Raw genomic sequence first — 12,354 nt, 5'->3', positions numbered from 1 at the left:
TCAGAAGAGGCTGGCCACAAAGGTTAGCCCCAAACCCTGTAATGCCCCCTCTGGAAGCTTCATCAAGGTCTAGAATATGATTTGGAAAGGGGCTGTATGGGACACCACATAAGAGCGTGCTCTGCCTGGAGCAGTCACTCCCATTGCTTTGGGGCATCTGAAGCTCTGACTTCCAGTCAGATTCAGTGTAAAGAAAAATGTCTTATAATCATCAGAATGGCTCAAAGATGCAAGGGATGGCCTCCTGAGGTAATGAGTCTACCATGACTTGAAGTTATATAAGCAGGGGCTTTATTCAAACACTTCTTGAAAATCTTATTGCAAGCTCCTCCCTATTCCTGGACACACACACTCACAAACACACACACACTCTCTCTCTCTCTCTGTCTGCCTCCTCCTTTTCTTACTCCTGTGAGATGCAGTCCTGCCAGGAAATCTCATCTCAGATCAATAATTTATGGATAATAAAATGCATCATTTGTTATACTTCTTGTGCCAGGCATTTGTAGGTATGTTACACTCCTACAATGTAGAGGGATTATTTTCACCCGCTTTTTAGATGAGAGAACTCAGGTTAAGCCACTTGCTCCAAGTGAGAAAGCCAGTAAGTGACTGAGCCAGGATCAGACCCAAGTTGGAGTGGCCCGAAGGCCACAAGCTCTTCCCTCTTCCCCATACTACACCTTGACTCTCAGTGAGATTGAAGATGTTGATGTTGGTGGCAATAATGACACAATCAGTTTTATGGAGTGTTATAGATGCGTCAGGCACTATGCTAAGTATCTCACTGTATTGTGTCACATATTCTTCACAGTAATCCTACAAAGGAGACTATCACTCCCCATTTTGCAGATGAGAAAACCGAAGCGTGATTAATTAGATTGTCTGAAGTTAGATATCTACTAATGGCAGAGCCAGAATGAACTGCTGAGACTGTTTTCCTGCCTGACCACTGAGGGCCGCTGTGTTCAACCCCTGGCTCTGGGGTCTGTGCAGTGCACCAGTGCTGTTTGCAGTTCGACTCTGTTCAAGCACATCTGCACAACAAATATCACAGAGCACCTGCCCTGTGCCAGGTGCCAGGCTAGGAGCTGGACAGGGGAGGGAGATGGGGTGCAAGTGCAACAATTAAAAACTGACCAGTGGGGAAGGAGGGGCTGAAAGAGGCCCCTTTTCCCAGCCAGCCAGGGGGACCGGGTATGGAAGCCACATCTCTTTGTCCCCATGAATTGTCTCCACCATGTTTGTCTGTCCTCATGAACAATGACCTTCAGCTTTTCTCTCCTGCAGCCCCTCGGTCGCACTACCTGGCTGACAGTGGTAAGTTCTGCCTGCCCTACCTTCAGCCCATCATGTCCCATGAGGGACAGAGCTGTGTCAGCTGCAGTTCTCCATAGCTCTAATGACCATACAGTGTGGATGTCCTGGCACACTCCTGACCTCAAATAGTCTACCCCATTGTATTTTTCAGATTGTGGGTCTGCATTTGGGGTTCTGGAACTAGGATTGCCATCCCCAAACGATGGTCCCAGAGAGAAAAAAGTGCACATACCTCTTCTACCACCTGGGAGCCTTCCTACCTGGGTTCTGAGCTTGACTTCAATTCCAGGGCCTTTGTCCAGAGCCAGCCTGTGGCCAGGACACAGGGGTCTATCACAGGAAGATAGAGATGTGCAGATCAGGGACAGAAGAGTGTATGAGTGGGTGCCTTGGGCAGGTGCCTAGAATTCTGCTAGAGTGAAATGCCCCCAGAGACAGTCAAGTTGCAGATCTGGAGAGCATCAGGAAGAGTTGGTGGCCTCTGGCCTCCACCCCTCCCTGCTAGGTTGGGAGCAATATTGGCCGTTGGTGGCCAGATGACCTCGGGGAGAGGGACTCATGGCTTGAGACTCCTGGTAATTGCTCTAGATCCTTCTTTTCAGATCCTCTCATCTCCAAATCTGCCTCCCTGCCTGCCTACCGAAGAAATGGGCTGCACAGGGTAAGAAGCTGTGCTGGGAGATGCGGGGGGGATGTAGTCCCCAAAATGCTATTAGATCCAACATTAGCTTGTTGTAAGGTGAAATCTGGGCAAAGGTCCTGGGGCTAGTGGTGGGTTAACTGAAATAACCGTATGGCAATGACTTGCTCCCCTCCCTGGCGACCCCTTCATGAAAAGGGGCCCCCATCGGAGGGGCTTGGGAACAACTAGTATTTATCGGGCAATAACTCTGTGCCGGGGACTCAGCTAAACACTTTGCAAGCACTAATTTGTTTTGTCCTTCACAACCCAAGGAGGTGGTTACTATCATTTACCTACTTTGTGCATGCAGAAAGGCACAGAGAGGTGAGGTGACTTGCCCACACTCTTCAACAAGAAGTGGTGGAGCCAGAATTCAAGCCCAGTCCAGCTGATCCCACAGCCCACCCCCACCTGCTGTGCTCCACTGGCCTCTAACATGTCCTGTACGTTTTCTGAGCTCCCTGAGCGTGCTGCTATGGAAAAAGAAAAATGATGAGCAGGATAAGGATTGAGAGTTCATGGAAGGAGTGACTTGCAACTTCCAACCAGGTTGTCAGGGCAAATCTCCTAGAAAAAGGGGTATTTGAGCAATGAAAGAAAGCATGAAGTGAAATTCACCAAATAAATGGATATACATTGAGTGCCCAGCATGTGCCAGGACAAAGCACAAGGATGGAGCAACGAGTTAACTTTCCCTAACTTGAGACAGAGGCTGCTGAGAAGGCCCTATGTCCCACAAGCGCTGGTTCATTTTCTGGAGGTGGGTGAGTGTTTCAGGGAGGCAGAAGTGAGCTTATCTCAGGCCAGCCCTGGTTCTGTCTCTTCTGCAGACGCCCAGCGCAGACCTCTTCCACTACGACAGCATGAACGCAGTCAACTGGGGCATGCGAGGTGAGTGCAGGCCTACATGGGGTCTGCAGGGAGAGGGCTTCCGGATGTACCACTCAAAACCGCTGCTTGACCCTCGGCAAATGATGGCTACAGATTCTGTCCCCACGCTGGGCTGTGTCCTTACTCTCCTGAGTTCTTACTCTCTTTCACTTCTCACCTTCTCCCTTTACCCCTGCTCTTCCCTCATCCTCTCAAGTCCTGGCCTTGGGTGATCTCCAGGCCACCTGTTCCATCTGGGTTCCCAGAACCATCACAGAGTGCTGCTCTCCTCTCCCTGGATGGTGGAGCAAGGGTTGCCTGCCAGTCCCAGTGGAGGAAGCACTCACAGCCAAATACACACTGTTCCCAGTAAGAATTCCATGAGCTTTCTGCTCTCTGCCAGTGACGCTTTCACACCAACCTTGACCAGCTCCTATGAACAAACTCAGGCAGCAGGGGCCCACATTAGAACCTCGAAGGATTCCCCCAGAAGACAGAGGATCTTGTCCATGTGTTTCAGATCTCAGATTCTTCTAATTTCTATTCTAAATATCTCTAAGGCCATTTTTTCCTTAGAACTATCTCAAGATCAGCCCAACCCCTATCTTCAGCCTTCCACTGTGCTCATACCATTCTTGATTGTCCTTCAGCATGAATTCAGCAAGGACAAGGTCTCTGGTGGTCAAGAGAAAGAGACAATAGAGGCCAGACCCCCTGAGAGAGTAAGACAGAGGCCCGTGTAGTGATGCAAAGCGAAGACTGATGGGCTCCATTCTGTGTGTGTGTCTCTTTTTCTCTCTGCAGAGTACAAGGTAAAGGATGTGCATAGACCCTGGGAGTCTCCAGGATTCTTGGAGCTGCTACACTGGGGATCACCAGGAGGATGACAGCACTGTCTATGTAGGGAAGGGAACAGAGATAAATAACCCCAGGGGTCCTTTCAAGACCAACATTTCCTGTCCCTCCTTGGCCCACTTTTCCTGAATCCTGCCCTAGGTCTCTTGCCTACTGAAATCAGGTACTCTCCCTGGGCTTTAGAGACACTCTGGTGACTTGCCAGTTGCCAAATATTAGACACTTACATTCGGTAGGTCATGTGCCCATATTATACCATGGGCACATGGCAAATACCTCCAAGCTCATTCCTAGCAGTATTAGGAGACTCTCTGGGGCCTTGCCTTTTGAGAGAAGGTATTTTAAGGCTGCTGGGAAACCCCAACAAGGGCAGATCCAGCCCTTCCTCCAGACTTAATTTCTGGCCCTTTCTGGATAGAACAGAGAGCCCAGACACAAAATATACCTGAAAGGAACAAGCCTACCACCCTCACCCAAGCTGGAGACCACCTCCCTTTCTCCTTAGATCTACCCTTATGAACTGCTGCTGGTGACTACAAGAGGAAGAAACCGTCTGCCCAAGGATGTAGACAGGACCCGTTTAGAGGTAAGTCTAAAAAACTGAGCAGGAGCTCTTGGGTTCAAAGAAATTTTGGAAGTTGCTTGGTCTAATCCAGCTCAAGAGGGCTGGGTGGAAGAGTGGCTTTAAGATCACACAGCTTTTTGAAAAAGCAGGGACTTGAACCAATTTCCTCAGCCCAAAACTTCCCCATGCTTTTCCCCAAAACTGCCCCATGCTGTTCCCCCAAAGCTGCCCCATGCTGTTCTTTGCTGCCTCCTCTTCAATTCAGTTAGTGTCTGTGGTGCACAGAGACAGTAAGTCCTCCACTAGGGCCGATGCTTCTGCAGAACTGCAGAAGAGCTAGATTTGCTCCCTGCCCCCAAGGAGCCTGCAGTCTCAGGATTGTGCATAAAACTTGTGCTTGTGATGGGGGACAGAGGGAGGCAGCACTGTGTAGAAGGAAAAAGATGCATAAGTAAGTCTTGAATCAAACTCCCTAGGTTCAAACTCTGATTCTGCCATCACTAGGCAGGCAGCTTTAACCAAGTGACAACCTCGCTGCAACTTGGTTTTCTCCTCTGTAAAGTAAGAGTGATTGGTGTGCTTCCCTCACGCTGCCAAGAGAAGTGAGTGAGCCAATACCCATAAAGCCCTTAGCATAGAGTCTGGCAACATACTGAGTATGAAGTGCCCAATGAACATTAGATTACTGTTGTCCAGGGAAGACCACTAAGGCCTGAGGCAGTCAACACAGGTTTGCAGAAAAAGTCACGTCTTACATGGCAGTAGGCAAGAGAGATTGTGCAGGGGAACTCCCCATTATAAAACCATCAGACCTCATGAGACTTATTCACTACCAGGAGAACAGTATATGGAAAACTGCCCCCAAGATTCAATTATCTCCACCTGGCCCCATCCTTGACATGTGGGGATTATTACAATTCAAGGTGAGATTTGGGTGGGGACACGGCCAAGCCATATCAATGCCCTTCCCATCTCACCAGCCTCCTTGCTCCTCAGGGCCCCGCACTAGTAATCCCTGTGCCCCAAAGCTTCCTCCAACCCTCCTACAGGAGGGGTCACTCCCCTTGTCCTTTGACCTCCTCCAGCCTTCTATCCAAAGTGCATCAAGCACCTCTCACTCTCTTGTGTATCAGATCATGGATGTGTCCATTTCCTCTGCCTGACCCTGAATTTCTTAGGGACAAACATTGTCTGTCCTTTACTACAGGGCCTGGGCTGGGAGAGGTGTTAGAAAATGTTTATGGAATTGAGTGCAGGCTTCTGAAACAGGAGGCTCAGCACTCCTCGGGAAGAGCATACGAGCCGCCCTTGACTTGTTGGCGTGGAATTGGCCCAGGGTGGAGGGTTGGGGCAGGAGGCGAATGTACATTAGCCAGGAAGCTCTGCGAGTTCTTCCAACTCTAGCATGCTGGGTTGCTAGAAGTGGGTGATTCTCCTCACATTTTAACAAGGGCCTCCGCCTTTCACTGTCTCCAAATGAGAGCGTCCACCAGTGCTGAAGGGGACAGCTCCCAGGGCAGTGCAGTGAAGCCAGTTTTTAGGGATGGAAACATTCTTCAGGACATCAGAATCACCCAGAGACTTTTTTAAAATACCATACAGGGGCCCCACGGTAGACCGATTCAATCACAATTTGGGGAACGTGCTCAGGCCTCAGAACTATTTAAAAGCACCCAAGGATGTCTAAAGCATAGCCCGAGCTGAGGCCCATGGGCTAAAGACACTGCCCCAGCCTCCTGCACTAATTCCAGGAGGGGACTGAAGAAGGAAGACTGTGACCCTGTCCTCAGGGAGCTCAGAGAATAGATATTCATTCATCCAACAAATATTTACTGAATCATCCTCACCTTACAGAGGAGAAAATAAAGATTCAGCAAGGCTGTCATTTGGTCAAAGCTGATCGCCTAGTGATGACAGAATCCGAGTGTGAACTGAGGGAGCTTAACTTGAGCCTTGTGCTGCCTCCCCTTCTTCCACCATCACAAGCACTAGTTTTATGTACAATCCTGACACTGTGGGCCCCCTGAGGGCAGGGAGCAAACCTAGCTCTCCTCCTATGTCCACAGAAGCATCCAGGTACTGTTCAAGATGCTTGCAATATATCAATGAATAAAGCAGAGACCCCTGCCCTCTTGGAACTTACATTTTTGTGTGAGGAGACACAAGATGTGTCTCCTTTATTTGTGTCAATATTGTTAACACAAAGAAAAAATAAATGACACTATGTGTTAGAAGATAATGAGTGCTAAGGAAAAAAGTTAAAAGAGAGAAGAGAAGGGGATTAGGAGAGGAAGAGGCGAGTTGCAGTTTTAAATAGCATCATCAGAGCTGGTCTCATTGGATGCATGCCATGTAAGCAAAGGTTCGAAGTAGTTGAGGAGTTGGGCATGCTTTTATAAGCAGGAAGAACTTTCTGGGCAGAGAGAACAGCCAGTGTTGAGACCCTGATGCAGGAGTGAGCTTGTTGTGTTTGAACAAAGCAGAAGGTGAGTATGTCTAGGGTCACATGAGCACAACAAAGATGAGGAGGAGAAGATGAAATCCAAGGAAACTGGGAGCAGCTCACACGATGTAACAGGTGCATGAAAAGATCACCATGATAGTGAAAGTGACCAGATTGAGTGCTTTCTGTGTGCCCTCAAGTGCTGAGCACAAGACCTGTATCTGCTCATTCATCCTCATGGTATTCATGATGCAGACACTAGGAAGCTCCCATTTTCCACAAAAGGAAATTGAAGTTCAGGAGGGGTTAAGTAACTTGTCCATAGTCACATGGCCATATCTCCCCGGCTCTAAGAGATGCTCTCTTAACCTTCCTGCTTTAACACCTTTCTATGGCAAATGTCAGATGGACAGTGGTGGCATTAGGGGCCTTGAGAACTGGAGGGAGAAAGGAGGCCCCAGCTGGCCCTTAGAGGAGAGAAGCCTTGGTCTCCTTCCAATGTGTCCTACTTGTGAGCACGTTACTTGAGGGTGACTTTTGAACTCGTTACTTGAGGGTGACTCTACCGTTCCTTTATATCAAGTCTCATAACAAAGATTTTTTAACATAGTGGAGAAACTCAACTAGAGAACCAATACCGACCACCACCCTCCAACAACAACAAATGATTCCAAAGTACAGTTTCCCTCAGTCTTTACCATGGAAGTAGCAGAGAGGGGGACTCTCCTATCCAGGGTGCCTTTCATCACTTACTTGAGTAGCACAAACATGGACAAGTCAATAGTACAAAGAAAGAGGCAGGGTCTTAGGGATCTAACAAGCAAATACAATGTGTGGGCACTGCCTGGGTCCTAATTCAGACAAACCAACTGTAAAAAGACATTTTCAAGACAGGAACTTTGTAATGGGCAGGTATCAGGGAATTCTGAGGAATTCTCGTTAAATTTTCTTGGGTTTACTCGTGGCATTGTGTAACCACAATGTGAGAAAATATCCAGTGTGTTTTGAGATACATTCTCAGGTGCATAGGAATGAACTGACACAAAGTCTAGGCTTTGCTTTAAAATATTTCAGCAAATAAAATAGATAAATGAAGCAAATGTGGAAAACCTCACAATTACTGGATCTGGATAGTGGACATGGGCTTTGTCCCGTTTTCTCTCTTTTGTGTAGTTTTGACATTTTTCATAGTAGAAAGACTTACTTATGAATTTTTTAATGGGGCTGACCAAGAGGGGCATTGGGAATGTAATGCATTTTGCCTGGACTTTGGTCCCAGCTCTACTACTTAAAAAATTATTGACCAAAAATTGTCAATATTACCTTTGCTTGAAATTCTGAAGGTATGGTGAAAATGTTAGTTCACATAGCCATGCGCCATGGCTCACACCTGTAATCCCAGCACTTTGAGAGGCTGAGGAGGACAGATTGAGCTCAGGAGTTCAAGACCAGCCTAGGCAATATGGTGAAATCCCACCTCTACTAAAATACCAAAAAATTAGCCCAGCGTGGTGGCGCACACCTGTAGTCCCAGCTACTTGGGAGGCTGAGGCAGAAGAATCGCTTGAACCAGGGAGCTGGGGTTGCAGTGAGCTGATATGCCACTGCACTCCAGCCTGGGCAACAAAGCGAAACTCTGTCTGAAAAAAAAAAAAAAAAAAGTTCTCAGTGACAACAAGCCAAAGAACTGACAAATTATTGTGTGGTCACATACATAATTTTCATTGAATCTCCTTCGTTACCCAATTAGCTCAGGTAATTGCTACCAACAAGCCAGCTTAAGGGAACCCATTAAGTTTCCAGGCAGTATATATGCCATATATTTCTCTTTTTAAACTTAATTTTAAATTCCATTTTGAAAAATTTTAGCTCTCCAAGAAAGTTTCAAGAATAGTAAAATGAACATCCATCTACCGTTCACTAAATACACCAATTGTTAACATTTTACATTTTAAGTGCTGTATGTTTCTAACTCTAAAAGCTTTTGACAATGTATCACACTTTTAAAGCTGCTTAGAGGGGAGGAAGGGAAGGAGGCCAGAAAGAGGAGAAAATCTACTATAGAATGCAGACAAGGGTTTGATTATAAAGCATACTTGTTTTCATATCAGAAAAAGATAAAAGGACACTTTGGTGCATCAAAAATTATGGCAGTAATGTTTTTCATTGACTGGCCTGATAACAGCCTTCCAGATCATTTGTTAAAACATCAGTAAGAGGAAATATCCCCTAAAATCTTGGACATGGCTCCTTTTTCTCTCAAAGGGGAGTGAGATAGCGTGAATCCACACACACTTCTGGATGCAGATACATGGAGCAGGCATGCAGAAAGGGAAGGAGTCAACAGGGGACTCCAAGGGGTGTGTAGTGGAAGCGGAAGCCCCACTTGAGTCATAGGCACAGGAGGCCTCTTCAGCCAAATCAGCTCCAGAGTCCTCCCTGGGGAAGTGTTCATTCCATATTCACTCATTCAACAAATATTCATCACACACGCCCCAGGCTCAGGCACCATGCAAGGCACAGGGTGCCCGGAGGGAACACGCAGCACCCACTGCTGCCTCCACCTGCCCCCACATCTTGCATCCTCATGCTGCTCTCTTTCTCTGTCCCCCCACCCCCACCTGCCCTGCCTCCTTCAGCGCCACCTGTCCCAGGAAGAGTTCTACCAAGTCTTTGGCATGACCATCTCTGAGTTTGACCGGCTGGCCCTCTGGAAGAGGAATGAACTGAAGAAGCAAGCCCGGCTGTTCTAGGCAGAGGCTCTATAAATATATATGCATTTATATAAAGATATATGTAAAATCTCTCTACTGAAGCTCGGTATAATCCTCTCTTGTGTAATGGGACACACTGCCTGCCATGAGACTTGCTTTTCTGTACTGTCAGGCAAGCCCACGTCATCGAGATATTTTTATGCTCCTTACTTTCTCTTTTCTAAGTGCTGTGGGATCTGGGAAGGGATTTGAGGGGACTCTGTCCTTTTATTGGGGATCCTTTTTATACTGAAACATCTGTCCTAATTTGAGTGCCCCAAGGTCCAACTCTCTTTCCTAAAGAAGGTGCCTGAAAAAGTCTCTCTTCTCTCTGCTTCGTGGCCCCTTTCTTAAATTTCTAGGGCTGATGCTGACCATGGGGTTTCCACACCTTATTGGCCCCAGAGGGGCCCTCCCATGGGAAGATCTGCAGCAATCTCCCCAAATCAATGAGCGCCTTTGAGCGCCCATGAAGAACTTTCTCAACACCCCCAATTAGGAGCTCCGTGCTCTCTGGGGGCAATGCAGTTAAAAGTGTGAGTCTCAAATATAGTTATTACACCAGTCAACAGAAGTGGACAGGGCCTAGGCCTCTCCTCAGCTCCCTAACCCTCCTCCTTCTGCCCTGGATTGTAACCTCTCCCTTGTCCAAATCTAGGATTCATGGTAGGAAAAGGAAAAGGCCCTTCCCTTCCCTCCACCGCTTCCAACTGGCCCCTTTGCCTGACCTGGACTTGGAGAACCAGAGGAAAGGAGAGGGAGCGGAAGTGGGAGACAGAGCAGGGCACCTGTTAGAATCAGAGCTGCAGGATTTCTTGGGACCCTCCTCTCTCCCTCACTGCTCCCAGCACCTCCTGACCCTTCCCCCTTTCAAGGAGAGGCCCATGATTGCAGCTTGTATTCTTTAGCCTTATTACAATCTATGTGCCTGACAACTCAACACACCGCAGGGCTAATGTTCCCACCAGAGCTCTAACTGAACAACCAGAGAGACAACTCTCACCGCCCTCCAGAGAGAAAATAGGCCATGTCCCAAAGAAAGGTTCTTGGTCTATGCCTCTGGTCTGTGGGCTGGCAGGGCAACCATAACATACCCCCACCAGTCCTCGGCTCCTGCTGCAAAGTTGGCCATGTTTCACAGTGAAACTTTTGGAAGAGTGGCTGCTTATGAGATTCCAAAATGAAGTGTTGGCCAACATCGCTCATGGCCATCCCGGATTTCCCCGGTGGCTTCTTTTCCTGCCTGCTCGCCTCCCTGAACAGGGGAGAAAACTTAACCTCTCTTCTCCTCTCCAAACCTTTCACCTTGAGTGGGCAATGTTTGGTGGGGGCTGTTCCTTCTTGGAGATGCCTTGAGTCAGACCATTTTGAGATCATGGAGGAAGGATGAAGAAGTGAAAATGACAATAATGACTCTCAAGAGGCTGGTGATGTGACATGGCAAATGTAGAACTGACTTAAATTGAACAAACTCTCACTGAGCACCTCTGATGTTGAGCACCTGCTGAATACTGAGCACTGACTGGGGGAGGGGGAGGGGAGCACAGGGGTGAGTCAACCTGGGACTTAGTCTCAGGGACATGCCTACCAATAGTGGGTATCGTAAGGCATGTACCCAAACATAACGGATGTAAGGCAGAAAGTGATCAGAGAAGGAATGAGAAAGTGTGCGTGATGTTAAAGAAAAGTCATATGCAGTTAGAGCAGATCAAGGAAAGCTTTCTGAAAGAGATTGCATCTGAGGAAAATTCAGGAAGGATCTTTGTAGATTGGGAGGAGATTCTAAGTTGAAGGGGTGATAGGGTGAGGGGCCACAGGGAAGTCTGCTGTGTTCTCATGTAGGATGTCAGCCCTCCCTGCAACTTCTCTTTTTGGCCAATGTCTTTTCACTTTCCTGACCCTTTAGAATCGTCCCCAGCCAGAAGCAATCATGGAAGCTGCCTCATTGTCACTGGTTAAGAACTTGGCGAGATTGAAGGGCTTTTGTTATTGTTGTTGGATATTTTTGTTTCCCATAAAAGCACATCATTTCAACCCTAAACCTGTGTCCTTCTGTTGTTTCTTGTGTGGGAGTGGAAATGACTGACATGGGAAGAGGCTGACCCCTGCACATTTTTCAAAATAAAAGCACCAAAACAGCAGCCACTCCTTTGACCTCAGTTTCTCCTTCTGTAAAATGAGAAAGTTTGGTAAAGGTAAACATCACTCAGATTGTTTTCTGTAGAATGCAGGATCCCTCAAGATGCTAGAGGATGTTCCAACAACAAAGAAGTTCTGTGATCAAAAACAATAATAATAGTTCCTTATTACTAAGCACCAGCAATGTTCCAAGTTCTATGCGAGCACTTCACACCCATCATCTCATTTAAGCTTCTGAAACAACCCAAGAAGTAGCCATTATTAATATCTCCATCTCCTAAATGAGTAAATAGCTTTGAAGAGAACCACAATTACCGATGGTAGAGCCAGGAATGAATTCCAGCCTGTCTGACTCAGAGAGACCGGCTTACCACTCTTATTAGGCAAAATCCTTCCAGCTGCAGGTAAAGAGAGCACCTTATTACAAGTGGCTTCAACGGTGAGAACACGTGTTGTCTTGCACAACCAGAAATCCAAGGCACAGAGTTAGTACATTCAGCAGCTCAGGGATGGAGTCCAGAGCCCAGGTTGTTTGTATCTCTGTGTCCCACCATCCTCAGCATGTTGGCTCTTGCCCTCAGCCACATGTCCTCTATGTTTATAAGAGGCTTCTGTGGCTCCAGGCATCATGTCCTCACACAATCATATCAAAAAACAAGAAAGTCTATTGCATGTCTATTGTAGTCGGAAAAACTTCTCCGAAGTCCTCAGTAGACTTCTGCTCGGA

General features: G+C 47.4%; 1 protein-coding gene across 1 annotated transcript in view; it reads left to right on the top strand.

Annotated features, from left to right (window-relative positions):
* Positions 1 to 11,529, top strand: part of ABLIM3 (actin binding LIM protein family, member 3) — a 119,359-nt gene extending 107,830 nt beyond the window's left edge. The window contains exons 19-24 of the mRNA XM_011985391.1: positions 1,291 to 1,320; positions 1,923 to 1,981; positions 2,833 to 2,893; positions 3,677 to 3,684; positions 4,233 to 4,313; positions 9,375 to 11,529. Of these exons, the coding sequence (XP_011840781.1) occupies positions 1,291 to 1,320; positions 1,923 to 1,981; positions 2,833 to 2,893; positions 3,677 to 3,684; positions 4,233 to 4,313; positions 9,375 to 9,488 (353 nt within the window). The 3' untranslated portion in view covers positions 9,489 to 11,529. The remainder of the gene's footprint in view (positions 1 to 1,290; positions 1,321 to 1,922; positions 1,982 to 2,832; positions 2,894 to 3,676; positions 3,685 to 4,232; positions 4,314 to 9,374) is intronic.
* Positions 11,530 to 12,354: the final 825 nt, after the last annotated feature.

Source organism: Mandrillus leucophaeus, unplaced genomic scaffold, assembly GCF_000951045.1.
Source record: "Mandrillus leucophaeus isolate KB7577 unplaced genomic scaffold, Mleu.le_1.0 Scaffold282, whole genome shotgun sequence".
NCBI classification, from domain to species: Eukaryota; Metazoa; Chordata; class Mammalia; order Primates; family Cercopithecidae; genus Mandrillus; species Mandrillus leucophaeus.
The sequence above is the reverse complement of the archived record's forward strand: the minus strand, read 5'-3'. Positions and strand labels throughout refer to the sequence as shown.